Source organism: Lutzomyia longipalpis, chromosome 1 (genome assembly GCF_024334085.1).
Source record: "Lutzomyia longipalpis isolate SR_M1_2022 chromosome 1, ASM2433408v1".
In the NCBI taxonomy this organism is placed as follows: domain Eukaryota; kingdom Metazoa; phylum Arthropoda; class Insecta; order Diptera; family Psychodidae; genus Lutzomyia; species Lutzomyia longipalpis.
The window spans coordinates 44516427-44531753 of NC_074707.1; the positions used below are offsets into that span (position 1 = coordinate 44516427).

At 36.4% G+C, this 15327-nt stretch overlaps 3 protein-coding genes across 3 annotated transcripts; 2 read left to right on the plus strand and 1 right to left on the minus strand.

Annotated features, from left to right (window-relative positions):
- Nucleotides 1–50: 50 nt before the first annotated feature.
- LOC129787638 (lysoplasmalogenase-like protein TMEM86A) lies at nt 51–3469 on the plus strand. The gene is made up of 3 exons (XM_055823364.1): nt 51–785; nt 2535–3116; nt 3210–3469. Exons 1-3 carry the CDS (start codon nt 765–767, stop codon nt 3318–3320), a joined length of 714 nt encoding a protein of 237 aa, XP_055679339.1. The 5' UTR covers nt 51–764; the 3' UTR covers nt 3321–3469.
- Nucleotides 3464–9422, minus strand: LOC129787522 (phosphatidylinositide phosphatase SAC2). Its single transcript, XM_055823212.1, has 9 exons — nt 9242–9422; nt 8583–9059; nt 8427–8524; nt 8067–8361; nt 7804–7996; nt 7329–7727; nt 6216–7252; nt 5845–6155; nt 3464–5727 (listed from the first exon to the last, which is right to left on the minus strand). The coding sequence occupies exons 1-9, from the start codon at nt 9336–9338 to the stop codon at nt 5635–5637; spliced, it is 3000 nt and encodes a 999-aa protein (XP_055679187.1). The 5' UTR covers nt 9339–9422; the 3' UTR covers nt 3464–5634.
- Nucleotides 9423–9565: 143 nt separating this feature from the next.
- LOC129787627 (E3 ubiquitin-protein ligase MARCHF5) lies at nt 9566–11621 on the plus strand. Its single transcript, XM_055823350.1, has 5 exons — nt 9566–9666; nt 9740–9947; nt 10533–10778; nt 10848–11044; nt 11101–11621. Exons 2-5 carry the CDS (start codon nt 9789–9791, stop codon nt 11441–11443), a joined length of 945 nt encoding a protein of 314 aa, XP_055679325.1. The 5' UTR covers nt 9566–9666; nt 9740–9788; the 3' UTR covers nt 11444–11621.
- Nucleotides 11622–15327: the final 3706 nt, after the last annotated feature.

Consider the following 15327-nt stretch of genomic DNA (forward strand, 5'->3'; position numbering starts at 1 on the left):
ATGTTCAACGTGAGAGAGTATTATGTAGCTCGGATTGGAGCCCATATACATGCCAAGAGTCCCCAGCTCCCCAGACCAGACAGACAGTTGTGACTCTCTCGTTCATTGGGATTGTTGCTGAATTATTCTCCTTCTTCCATCGCCGCCAAGTGAGCAGAAAAACACAAAGACCTGTGACCAACGAATCTCCTCAAGTTCAAGTGTCTTCCCGCCGCATGTTCCCCCCTCCCCCGCAGAAACCACTCGATATTTTCCATCGTGTCTATGAAGCTTAGAGGCTATCAATCGCATCATCAAATGAGGAAAATCTTCTAAGCTTATAATATACTCATATATACGTATAGTGTTGTGCGACTGAAGACTCTTTTTTGTGAGATTTTAGGAATGTAATTTAATTTATAATCATCGTGAGTGTATATCAAGTAATTGACTTTTGCCTGAAGGTGTATCACACGCGAGCGACCCACAGTAGCGTATCAGAGAACGGCGTGATTGTGCAGACTCCGCACAAACTGTTTCCATGTGAATTTTTTTCTCTCATTTTTTTTTTATCATTTATACTGTAAGTAACCCACAAAAAAGGCACCACCAATTGGCAGTCTCCCCAGCAGCAGCAACAGCAATTTGCCCCACAGTATCTTCCTAAATAGTGAGAGTGATACATTTTCGTTCTTCCACATCGCATTTTCATGCGCATTCCGCGACGTTCTGCTCTGTGAGTAGGTGAATTTCTAAACAAGAGCCACATAATCAACACCACAAGCATGGGAACTTCGGTGAATTTGGTGAGAAAATTAGATATTTTTTATTTATTCTTCGCTTTTCTCACATTAGAGGCGGTACATATTAAATTATTTGACCTCATCACCCTCTTTTTTGCATGTCAATCAAATTGACCGAACGAAACACGCCTCAAGTTAATATAAACACAAAATACTATTAGGCAGAAGAAAAGAAAAATCTTTCACAGTTCAGGCTAAAAATATTCATCTCACATCGTTTCATTTCCCTTCCTGTAACGAGCATTCATATAAATAATTCTAATTGTGTATTTTATAACATTGTATGATTCGAGTAAAAATTTTAATTAACTATTTTATGTAACATCCAATTGAAGCTATTATATTGCGCATATCAACCTGGAGTCTCTCTCTCTCTCAGATTTAACTAAAAATTGCCTAAATTTAGAAAACTATTTTCTCTAATTGAACTTTATTCTTTGTCAATAAAAAAAAATTATGCGCGTGATATTTTTGTATGAATATTTTAATACTTAAATACATAATTATGTGTATATGTTTGTACATATTATGTACTTGTTCGTAAAAAGAAAAAATCAATTTGGATAAATTAAATTCAAGCTATAAAATTGTTCTGGAAAAATAGATCCAAATTATTTTTATGAGTGGTTTAATACTTTTAGTGGGCCTGGGGTGCAGTGGATAGAGCGCTTGAGTGCGCATCCAAAGGTCGCCGGTTCGAATACAGAACCCGGCAACGCGCCCCATCCGCCAACGTGCAATTAGATCACGTTGACCGGTTGGATCAGGAGATTGATACACTCCTATCCGTAAAATGGCCCACACGTGGTAGTATCTAGCAAGGCAGCCCACTACTTCTCCGCAAGGAGAACAACAACATCATATATAGGCCAGTAGAATTAGCGGAAAATGACCCCAAACTTTTAAATAAATTCGGCCTAGCCAAATTTTGCACCATTTGATTCATAAAAATATAAGAAATTTTTTAATATTTACCTGCATGCTCTAAAACTTATGCTCATTTCAGAAAATGCGTTTGAAAAATTTTTCATACATTTTTCCATAGAATCCTTCGAAGCCATTGAACGAACATGCGACGTCGCTGAATTTCGTGTTCCGAAAAAGTATGATTTGACAGTTGAGAATTTTCGAGTAAATATTTTCATTTTTGTGGGGATTTTTTTTGTGAAATAATGTGTGTTTACTTATTATTTCTGCATTATCTCATGTAGGAAGTACTTTTTTTAATCCTCGTTATAATTTGTTGAGTGGAAATTGTAAAAACTATAGTATTTTATGTGGTTTGTGGGGTTTGTGTGAGCAATTTCTTGGAACCCCCCAGTGACGTCACTTGTTCGTTCAATGGCTTTGATGGCTTCTATGGGAAAATGTATGGGAATATTTAAACGCATTTTCTGAAAGGAGCATAAGTTTTAGAGCACTCCAGTAAGTATAAAAAGGTTTCTTATAATTCTCTGAATCGAATAGTGCAAAATTTGGTTAGTCCCGATTTATTTGTAGGTAATTTTACATCTCAGCTGGCCTAATAGGGCGGCCGGCCCTGTTCCTATATGGGACGTAGCGCCAAAATATTTATATTAATACTTTTAATAAATTTTTATTTATCTCAAAACATAACGTTTTATTTCTATTAAAAATTCTACATTTTAATAAATATTTTAAATCTTCAAGATATTTTTATAGACAAAGTTTTAATCATATTTAAAAAAGAAAAACTCACCGATTTCCTTTTGGCTAAATCCCTCATTCCAGGCTAGACTTACAGTTCCAAAATTGGTGCCCTTCTTCACAACTTTTGTGCTGTACTTTGTCCTTGCGACATACGACACACGTTCACAGCTATGGTCAACAATTGTAAAATGTGCCCCAATCTACTCATTGATCCTCTTCATCCTGCTTTACGGTGTACACAACACAAATCCCTCCTACACCTACAAGATCCTCTTGGGACTCTTCTTCAGCAGTATTGGGGATCTCTTGCTCAACATTAATCTCTTTGAGTATGGCGTTGTGGCATTTGCAGCAGCTCAAGTAGCTTTCATTGCAGCATTTGGCTTTCAACCACGACGATGGGATATTGGTCTAGCCATGATCACGTGCTCTCTTGCAATCCTCGCCTTTCTCTTTGGCTCCATCAGCAGCACCATTCTGCGACTTGGGCTCCCAATCTATTCACTTCTCCTCACAACAATGGCATGGCGAGCCGTAGCCCGGGCTTCCACGGACAAGAAGGAGCTCCCCAAAATTCTCGGGGCAATCGGGGGTGTTCTATTTGTCATATCAGATGGATTTTTGGCATTCAACAAATTCTACACCAACATTCCTTATGCTGTGGTAAGACCCGCACAGAGTATATGCATAGAAATTTTCTTGTTCAAATATTTACAACCCCCCTTTTGCTTATTTTCTTTCACCTCTTTTTTTCAGATTCTAATAATGGTGCCATACTATTTGGCTGAATGTGGAATAGCTCTCAGTGTTGTTGATTACAAATATTTACCCGTTCAGTGGAGCAGTGAGAAAAAGAAGGGAGAATAAGCGATTATGGATAAGAAATTCTTCGTCTTCCAACACTTTTCTCCACCTAATAAGGATTTAACGTGACTTTTCTGAACATAAAAGTTTCAGTGATTTGTGAATGCAATCTCTCTCTTAAAATGCAACAATAAAGTGTCATCTAATTGAGATTTGTTTGCTTTTCATTTAAACTTTTTTTTATTACTTCTACTACTTCTTGCAGATAACATTTTTTTTCTCGTTCCTTTTGGACTAACTTCACTACACGCTATTATAGTGAATTTTCTCTCTCTATTTTTCTTTCAATAACCGCAATGGACAATAATAATTTATTAAATTCAGCTCTACACATTGACGCTGATGAGCACTTTTTGTGTATGTTGTATACATTCAAAATTTTTCAAAGACCTGTTTTTTTTATTGCTAAAACTGCTAAAATTTTCATTATTGTAAGCTTGATTTTTATTTTGATCAATTTAAAAATAAAATTTGCACAAAGAAATGTAAAAATTCCCTTTTTTCTTAAAAGTTTTCCTTGCATTTTGATAAATTTCCTTCATGATAATATATTTTTTTAATATGACACAAAAAATGATTAATATAATATTATTTTGTAGAGGATATTGATTTATTCATGAGCTTTCATAGGTAATTTTATTAATTAGTTTCCCTTCAAAATCAAGCACACAATATTGATATGAACATAATTTCCATTACATTGTCCAATATGCTTGATAAATTTTTAATGAACCCGGATAATATGATGGTATTTAGGATGAGACAAAAGTACAGTAATAGCATAAAGCCTTTAACTAGTTGAATATTAATTTATACATAAACATGTCTTTTATAAATTGTCCTATTAGAATTACACAGCAATATATTTGATGATAATTAGACAAAAATTATCTGATAAAAAAATTTCCTTTACATAAATTAAATATTAATTATGAAATACCGAAGAATTACTTTCGTCTTTAGTTAATTCAAAATACTGATTTTCTTCACTTTTTTTTCACTAATATAATGCTGCGTGAATTAATTTCAATTAATGTGTAATCGAATAGATTTATTTTATTCGCGAAATGAATGAAGACTAATAAAAAAAGTCTCCAAATAGACTCAAAACCGTCTAATTGAATTACATTCAATCTAAATTTTAGTATACTGCTATATATAATGTATATTATATAAGAACCTTTCAGTTTATACATAATCTTTGGTCCTCATAATATCGTTTGAAATTTTCTCCAAAAAATTCTGAATAAACATTTTTTTATGGTTTCTTTGTTATAAATATATTCACTGATATATTCAGTCAATAAACTGGATCCAAATATGTATAATTCTTTTCATACTATCTCCAACTATTTAAGATAATTGAACGAATTACCACATTTTTGTTGTTCTTCTTCTAAAAATTTCCACAGCAGAAACTTCTATTTAAACGATTTAAACACCTCTGAGATTTTTTTCACCATAATTTTCAATCGTTAATCTTTAAAGAATCTCTTAAAATGATATTTAATATTTTATATGGCATTTTTTTTAGAAAGTTTATTGTAGAAAATTGATTTATTAACTTGGAGCCTTAATTCGGGAATATGAAGAAAAAGAAAGCAGAAAGAATTTACTCGGAAAAATTATTTTCTCTAATTATTAGATTGAAAAATTTAAGGAAGGTTTGAAGAAATTTTAGAGAAAAAAAATCGAATCTAACGACCCGAAATGGGAAATATGTTGATCCAAAAGGATATTTTTATTGAATTTACAATTTGCAGATTCCGAGAAATAAGCTTAGAATGGCAAATAACATAAATAGGACAGAAGTATTTGTAAACATTTGCCAAGTTCCTCCTCTGCCACCCACACTGCTGGATCAATCCACAAAAAATAATTCTTTGCAGACAGTTAATTGCTTGTCAATAAATTGCTTTTATAATTCACGATTTATTGTTCTTTTTTTTCACAATTTATTGGTAAAAAAAAAATGAAAAGAATTTGATATGAAATAAATAAATATCCTCAGAGGTGTCCTTGTTCTTTTTTTCCTATTTATAAATCGCTAGTGTATATATATAGGTAGATTGCATATCATAGCGCACATCTACACTAAAAATTCAACTATATTTTCATAAAAGGAATAAATATTCAATGCATTGATTTATAAATCACTATTTAGCGTGTTACGTTGTTCAGCTTTGTGCTACACATTTTTTCTCTTAACTGGAACATTTTGCTAGACTCTCAAATCTAGTTTTTTTCCTACTTCTATTTTTTGTTTAAATATTTTATATATAATGTATAATTAGGTAGGTATATAATTTTCACAAAATTATAAAGCTAATAGTTTGCTTTTGCACTTACTACTTTCCCATTCCTTTTGCAAATTCTTTGCATATTCCGAAGGAATTTCTTGTAAATCAAGCTGGAATGAAGATAAGAAACATTTAATTAATTATTTTATATACCACGTGGGGCAGAAAAATCACAAAAATAAGCCCAAATAATGTTTCAAAAGGAAAAAGGACGATTATGTACTCACCTTATTAATTTTCTTGCGTGGGTCGAAAGCCATGCCAAGATTCTGCATTCCCTTTGCCAACTTTGAAAGTGGACTTGTTAATGTTTTAAGTTGCTTCAGAGTTGTCTCACTGTGTGACCCACTCAAATTCAGCGAGAGATCCTTTTGGGACTTTGGGACGCCATCAGTTGTGGCAGCAGCACCAATTTCACTGGAACTTTGGCTCAATTTCATTGCATTCACTTTATCACTGGCTAATGTTTGTTCTGTTGAATCATCTTTGGAAGCATTCACATTTATCGTCGGAATATCCTTTGCCGTCTCAACACATTCTGCAAAAAAAAATTGAAATAAAATAAAATGCTTCAAATCAGAAGAATTTGGCGTAATACCTGCGGCTTGCTCAATGTTTGTTGGTTCAGACATCACAATACCCACACTTGGGAGAAAAACATTTTCAGAGTAGAGTGGGTTTGTCTGGACAAATTCATTCACATCCGGCTCATAGATACTACAGTCATTCTCATCGGATTCCGAGCTTGTTTCACCACCTTGAATTTGACATTTCTCCTTGGCACCTCCCTTGGCAGTTGTGTGGAAAACTGCTGTTGTTTTTGCACTCTTACTCTTGCCTTTTGCGGAGGAGTTCAGGGTTTGACCCAACTTGGAGAATTGCCCAGCAACATTGCTCAATGCCTTTGAGCCAAACTGCACCAATTGGGATTCACTGAGATTCCTCGGAACACCTTTGGGGACATCTAGTACCGTTGTCCTACTCTTGCGCCTCTGCAGAACCCCACCCAAGATAAATGGCACATCTGAACGACCACAATTCTCCAGGGCAATCCGGAAGAATTCAACAATGGCATTGAGAGATTCCGACATCTCCTCATTTGTCTTTATAATACTCGCTGTATTATTGAAGAATCTTATATTTGAGGAGCGAAACATGAAGAAATCCTTCTTCCCTCCCTTCACGCAATTAATTCTAATGCACGGATGCGCTGTAACACTTCCCTGGAAAAGCTTTGTTTGCTGCAACATTCCACATTCAATCATTTCAATCTCATTCAGGGAGACTTTGTCAAATTGAACAATTTTATCCATGTGGGAATCATACTCAGCTACCAGGAAGCAATCATCTGCTAGTAGGAGGATTGTATCCAATTCCGTTTCATTCGGATCCCCCGTGCGAGGATCTGCATTGATCAGTCCCCACGCACCAATTGGACACTGAGATGAACCCAACATTATCAAGCGACAATCCTCGACGAGAAGACGTGCATGTTCAGCAGCTTCAATGGCATCATTTTCATCTATTCCCGGTTGTCCGCCTAGAGTCTTCAGCAACTCATCGGAAATCTGATTGCCCAACATCAAGTCAATTGTTGCCTGGCGGTAAGTGTCCCTAAATTGAGCTAAATAGTACCTAGAGGACAATTAAAAAATAAATAAAATAAGCCCTCTAATGGTGACAATAGAGTTGAAAGAAAGGATAAACTCACCTGTTTGCAGAATTCATTCCATCTCTCATTATTCCTGCGAACTTCCTTTCACCTGTTCGCGTGAAATCCCCCTTAAGGGCATTAGTTCCAGCATATTGGCGACTAATAATGTCCCCATTGTTCGCCCATAGCACCATGAAGGACTCCCTTAGACGGTCAGGAAGAGCGGTGCACGGAGAGACGATACCAAGCTTGATAAGCTGCGCCTCCAGTGCCACCTTGGCAAGGGCCGTCTGCACAACATTAGTGCGGTCAAGGCAATCCATGCAATTGACACGAAATATTGCTTTTTGATCACAAATTGATCCCTTGGCATCACGCCAATGGAATCCCATTGAAACAATCTCATTTGTCAGGGCATCTGTGAGAATTGTCACGTTCTCATAGCGCATTCCGCGGCTGCAATAAACAGTTTTTTTCTTCTCATTTTTTTTTTGGCCTTGTATGAGAGATTATTATGATGCTTTGTACTCACCAAAAATTGTGAAAATCAAATACTGCGTATGATACATTTTCATTATTAAACTTCATTATGTGACGTGCATAGGCGTCCCCGACTATTTTTTCCTTCCCCGCCTGATCAATGAGATTTACCACACAAATGGATCGATAGATTTCCAATTCTCGTGTAAAATGTTTCTCAAATGCAGTTTGTGTCTCAGAGAAATCTGTTAAAAATTGGTTTTTATGCTATATTTGTTTCGCAATGGAGATAAAAATTAATAAAATATTCCTTACCCCGATTTATTCGAGGTGGAGGACGATACTTGAAGCCAGGCTGTGTCCAGAAGATGGGAACAGATCCACGAATTTGAACAAAAGACATCTGATGAGGACCAAAGGTGAGAATTTGTTCTGTCTCCACGTAATTCGCACAGTGACCCTGCTCATCGACTCCACGGCGTTTGTATCGTGTCCCAGCACGAAAACGTGATCTCCTCGAGATGAGTGTGAGCGTCAAACACTCCTTGTCCACAACACAATGCTCCACTTGAACAAATCCCTGGATTATTGGCAAGGTCCAAGATTTATCCTAAAAAAATCAATTTTTAATCAATTTGAGGCATGATAAATTAATAAGAAATTGTGCTATCTTACAGTGAGTTTGAGAATATCAGAAAGCATGTGCTTATTCCAGAAGAATCTCTCCCCATCTGTATCACATCCTCGTCGTTGAAGACTCTGCGTGATATCCGCTATAAGATAAATTAATTAAATATTTAATTAATCGAAAATTCTATAGAGAATACGAACCTTCTGTGCAGAAGTAGAAGCTATCAGAGTCATCAAACATCCTGTGGAGTTCCTCTGTTACTTTCTTTTCAATCCTCCCAGCATCTCGAATTCCTACGGAGGATTTAACTTGAGTTGAGGCAAGAAGTGCGGCATGCTGCGTTGAACTCTTTATGGTATTGCTAGCACTCTTCATGACACCCCAGGTCTTATTCATGAGTTGAGAGCTCTCCAGGAGGACATTTGAGCGTGGAAGTTCAGTTTTAGCTGTGCTATGTCGTGGACATGGGGAAAGAATTGCTTCCGGATCTTCAGAATTCAGCATCAACACTGATTTTATTTTGTACACAATGTGCGGTGGATAAATCACTCCCATTGGAATGGCTTCCTTTATAACCATCAAATGGGGCTCAAGGACTCCAGGGAGGTTCAGAGCCCCCACAATACCAGGCGTTAATCCCAGACATTCAATATCATCCACCCCCGAGAGGTCACACCCTAAAAGACGAAGAAACAAAGGAAACACATTAATTGTTAATGTTGAAATGGATTTTTTTTATACAGCATGAACATGAAAAATTCCTGAGAAAAGCATGCCTTTGATGATTTTTCATGACCAAATCGATTAAATGGGGATGATTCATCGCTCTGGGCCCATCCTTTTTCCTTCCCCCACATACCATTTTCAGCCCTAAATTCACCCGTCGAACGATTCCACCAAAGACTGCGGTCCTTCCTCACGAAAATATAGTGCTTGGCTGTCTGGAAAACTTCCATTGTTCAGGAAAATGTCTTTTTATTGCAAAAACAAGCACCATGGAAAAAATGTAAACAGAGTTTTCTTTTCAAGAATTTCCGCTACAATTTTTTTGGCTCTGTTGTTTGAGGAAGAAGTGAGATAAATCTATATTTGTCTTCTCCCTCGCACCACAGGTATTTTGCATTTCTCGCGTTTTCGCGCACTTCAGGGACACTGCAATAACAGTTCGCAGCGCCACTTTCACACAAAACACTTGAAAAGAAAACTAAAAGAGGGACAAAAACATCACAGAATTTTATTTTTCAACAAAAATATCAATTTTCCTCAATTAAAAATTTGAGAAACGTGAGTAAAATTACCCCAAAATTGTTGCATGAAATTCAAAGTTTAATATATTTGTCGTTTTTCCGCACAACAGAGGAGATTTTTCCAATAAAAAAGGGAATTTCATCATCTGATGAGCAAAAATGTCAGATAGCCCGGAAATGGGTTTAGAAATTGAGGATCCCGGAAATCCGAATGTCCGGGAAGATGGGCGCTATTGCTGGGTATGTTTTGCAACTGATGATGACGATGCCCTCGCTCTGTGGGTCCAGCCATGCAAATGCAGCGGAACTACCAAGTGGGTGAGTCCGGAATTGCATTTTCCATGTCCAGGAAGAAACTTTTCTTTGTAGTTTTGCTGTTTTACCCAATTTGGAGCTTTCTGTTCGTCCAAAGGGTTGTGGGGGCTGAGAAGAAACTTTCCTGTATATTTAGAGCATTTTTATGTTTCTTTTTTATTCATTACTTATGGGAGATTGCATGACTAGTCTTTTCTTTAAAATGGGATCTTTCGAATTACTAATGCCAATCGACGTGGCGTCGCCCCCGCCGGAAACTGAAAACCCAAATTTTCCTAGGAAAATTTGGTGGAAAACTCAAGAAAATTGTGATAAATGAAAGACAATCCCGAGACTCCCCTGCATGGTGTCCTGGGACAGAACGTGAGAATATCTAGACAATTTCACGGATTTTTAGACAATAAAATGTTTAGTTTTATGCTTAAGCTCCCAGGAAGCCCAGAAATGAATCCTGGACGTCCTGAAAATTAAAATTCTGTTTTATTCAATGATTTTCTACTAGTTTTAAGCGAGAATCCTTGACCTAGAAAAAGTCCTAAACAAAAACCAAAAAAAAAGTTAAAAAAATCAATTTCCTGTAATTCCCAGGTTCATCAAGTTTGTCTACAACGCTGGGTAGATGAGAAGCAAAAAGGCAATTCACTGAAATGTGTAGTTTGCCCCCAATGTCAAACGGAGTACATAATAGTCTTCCCCAATATGGGACCTATGGTGAACTTCTTAGAAGTTGTTGACACCCTCATCAAGCGTCTAAGTCCATTCTTAGCTGCTGGTGTGGTTGTTGGATCTCTGTATTGGACAGCTGTTACGTACGGAGCCATAACAATTTTACAGGTAGGACTTTCTCGAATTTTCCTTCATGAATTTTATAAAAAATTCCAATCATTTGATAATGTTGCTTAGGTGGTTGGTCACAAAGAAGGACTATCTGTAATGGAAAACTCTGATCCACTTGTCCTTCTTATTGGTCTCCCAGCCATTCCAGTTGGATTGGTGTTGGGAAAAATGATCCGATGGGAGGATGCTATCCTGAGATTTCTCCAAAATCGACGAACAGTCGCCAGAAAATTCCCTCTCCTCAACTTAGTTCTTCCGATTAGGTAAAAAAAGTCCCCAAACATCCCCCAAATTTTGCTAAATTAAATTTTCTTCTTAGCGAAAGTGAGGAGCATGAAACAAACGAAAGTACACCTTCACCACCAATTCTATCAGATCCCGTGTCAGCAACACGAATTCTCTGTGGAGCTATCCTTTTGCCAACTGTGTCCTCAATTGTAGGGCGTGTATTCTTCGAGTCAATTCAGAATAATTTGCATCGTACAATAATTGGTGGCCTGGCGTTTATAACTGTTAAGGGTGCCCTTAAGATTTACCACAAACAGCAGCAATTTATTCGTAAGAAGCAACGAAAGATCCTAGATTATAACGAGGAGAACGTGTTGACTTATGTGACGAGAAATCCACGAGCATCGCGCTCTACCCAAGCTCCACAGTCTTAAAAAAAATTTCTAGGAAGGAATTCTCCTCCTATGCTTCACTTGTTGGTGACATTTATTCGAAGAATAAAAGAGAATGAATGAAATATATTTATATTGCGATAAGACACACATTTATTGAGCAAGATATTTTAATTAATGTCAAAAAAAAGGCACATAAAATTCTATTTCGCAGTTTAAACATTTCGTTTTACTATTTGCCCTCAATTTTTCTCTCTCTTTAAATGCTCTACTATATGCGGAAGGAAATTAAAGATTTCCAGGTGATTGACGAAACAACGTTGAGTCAATTTTTCTAATTTTACGTTAAAATGAAAATTAATCATAAAAGCACGCACGTTGAAAAATGTCCTCCCATGATGATATAAAATATTAACAGTGACGCTAATTACGCTTAACGTTTTAAAACGATCTGCACATTTAGTGAATTGAGTATATTATTCATTTATTAAATTTGAATTGCGCTTTACATACAAAAGTAGGGTAAAGTTGTTTAATATGAGGTAGATTTTGATTTCTCATTAGCTTACCTAGGAGGTTTAGGAATTAAACAAAGAGTTAGGAATATTCTTGAAGAAAATAGCAGCTTCTAAAATTTTTCTTTTAAATGAGAAAAAATTGTATCGTATGACGAAAAACTTAATTTTCTTTAATGCATTTCTCCCATATGTAATTGTTTTGCAGGATTTGATCGATTTGATCTAACTTCGGGAACTTATTTTTAAAGAAAAATACCTTAAATTTAAGAAAATATGAATTTTAACTACCCAGATTATTTAGAAGAAATTGACAAGAGATAGGTAACCAATATTAGACATCTCACCCTATAAAAGAATATCCTTCTAGTTTTAGCTGTGTTTCTTTCAGACACAGCTTTTGTGTACCGAGCAAAATCGAAAGTCGTCAGATCGGGCTCAAACTTGGGATGAGCACGAATTAGGGTCCCCACATTCCAAAAAACGTATGCGCCAAAAATAAGTTTTTTTCCGGCCGGCCGTCCGTAGTATAACGCTAAATTGCGAGAGAACGGTAATAGATAGAGACTTGCGGTAAACGGCAAAGTTTAAATATCGACTGGAAGACATCCGATTATGAGGTCAAATCCACCCCCCCACCCCTCCGTCCGCCATTTTGAATAACCTCAAAATTTTGTTTTCGCTATATCTCAGTCGCTATTATAGCTAGAGGGCTGAAATTTTGATATGTTGTAGGGGACATCAAGACCTTTCCAACGATACCTCATTTTCGAAAATCGGTCAAGCCGTTTAGTCAATATGGCCGCCACAATTTTTCATCGAAAATCGACCATAACTCGAAAACGGCTTGACCGATTTTGATCAACCCGGGCTCAAATGAAAGCTCTCAACAAACCCTACAACTCTCTAGAACATCCGAAGTTTCAAAAGTGACCGCTAGGGGGCCAAAAATCAAAAACAAAATTTTCGATGAGTTTTCGATGAATATCTCAAAAACGCCATTATCGATTTGCTTCATTTTTTGATATGTTATAGCTGACCATATTATCTAGCTCCATGCCAAAAATGAAGAAAATCTATGTCTCCGTTCTCGAGATATAGCCTTCCAAAGTTGGCATGTCATATCTCGGGTTCTACAAGTCCGATTTTGATCAACTCAAGTGCAAATAAAAGGTTTCGTGAAACCCTACAAATGTCTAGAACATTGCAAGTTCGAGAAATGACCGCGAGAGGCGCTAAAGTCAAAATCAATATTTTCGAAAATTTCGAACTCGAATATTTCGAAAATGCCATTATCGATTTACTTCATATTTTAATATATTATAGTTGAGGTTAAGACCTTTCCAACGATAGCTCAAACTCGAAAATCTATGGATCCGTTCTTGAGATATGGCCTTCCAAACATTTCTTAGGGTATGACTTTTCAACTTTTCCCGACTTTGCGCGTATTTAAATTAATTCGCGTTCTAGTTTGCTCTCACAAAATTGGTACACTGAAAGAAACACAGCTCCCGTAAGCTTGGTCAGCTTACCAGTACATTTTTTTTTGGTTTAAATGTAAATTAGAATGGAAGATTATTTAAATTAAATTCAATTAAATTAATTTTACATTAAAAGGACACATCTCTAATTTTTAGAAAATTATTATTTAGGTAAAAATTAGGATTTTCTCTTAGAGACCTGAATCGAAAAAAAAAAAGATTTTTTCTTAATATTCAAATACATAATTTCCTCTCTCAGTTCTTTAAAAAAAATAGAAGAGATGTTAAGCAAGCAGAAGCCATCAAGTTTATTGTGTCTAATTTGAGTCAACGAGACGAATGACTTAAAAGTCTGAGGGGGTATACAGAGGGATGAAGCAATAAAAGAAGGGAAAATCTGATAAATCCTAGTGCAATTTTCGTACAGCGTAAATTTCCATGAATAGATAACACGAGTGAATGATTATTGAAAGAAGCATTGGATAGTGGAGAGACAAATACAAATACCATAATAATTTGATGCGAAACGGTACAATTGCTCCAAAGTATCACCCAAAAGAGATTGCAAGGGCCAGAAGATTAGGGGTTGGGCATCATAAAGATGGATTCGCATTTTAGATACTATAGAGCGAAGAGCCTCTCCCGTAGTGTAGGTCCTTCTTGAGTGGCTAAACTATTTGGTAAGGAGAGGAAATGTGTTTGGGCTGGTGCTTGTGTGGGAAGGGGGTAGGTGTATGTCCTCCTCTGGGTGTCGCAGACACTCGAGTCACGGTGTGAGGTTAATTTTCCGGTCGACTTGACGATAATAGGGCGAATACTACAATGAGAGAGCGCACTTGTAAGAAAGATTTTTTTTGGACGAAGGGGTGCCACAAAAGGGGGATGTGTTCACGCGTGACAGTGATCCGAGAGCGCGGGAGGGTGGAGGAGGGCACATAATGGTGAAATGGGAAGAAAATAGGATTCCAATAAACGATCTGCACTTGCATTAACTCAATTTAAATCTTAATCCCCATTCCGACTCAATTCCAACGCTGATTCAATTCAACCCCCAGTGCTGGAGTTTTAATAGTTGAAGGAAATTATCGAAAATATTCTCACCATTTAATTTGTAATTTATATTTTGGATTAATCAACAATTTTGCACTTCATCTACTTTGCAAATCAATTCAATTGCCCTGATTGCATGCTTAAATTTTTATGTATATATACATTTAATGCATCTCTCATTTACATATTGCTGAATGATGCAATTATGCTGGGAAATCAATTTGATGTTTTTTTATTGCAAAAGTTCATTTTAGTATGCTGAATTTCAATCAAATTCTATTAATATAAACCTAAAATTCAACAAAGGAAAATTTTAGAATGTTTTTTAGACCTTTTTTAAAGCTTTCTTGACTCATGGTTTATTTAAGCTATACACAACAACATCAACAATCACATTAGATAGAGATATTGGTACAAAGTCAAATAGCATGAAGCACGTGTGCCATTTGGCAACATTCTTAGAGGTAAATTCGAAAGGATATCATCATCGTCAGTGGACCAGGAGTTTTTTGAGCTTACCTCTGTGAAAGTCACTCGGACACATTGAAATTTTCACGCTCGTGTTCCTCAAAGTATTTTGTGGAAATAAACTAGGGCGATATATAATATTGCAGGTGGTCTTTTTGTTGCTTAGAGAGGCACCTTTTATGGCGACTAATTGTGTACCACCACCCAACCTAGATAGGAGTATTGGAAAAAATATCATCCTCAGCGGTGCATGAAGTAAAATCTGCACGAGCAATATAATTGAGCATTTATCGCAAAAGTCCTCAATGCCATGGATTAAACTTGAAACGCGCAGCATCAATTCTTCATCCCTATTTAGTCAGTTTCGTATCCTTTTGATGATATTCGCCCGTTATTGCGTATTCACGGGAAT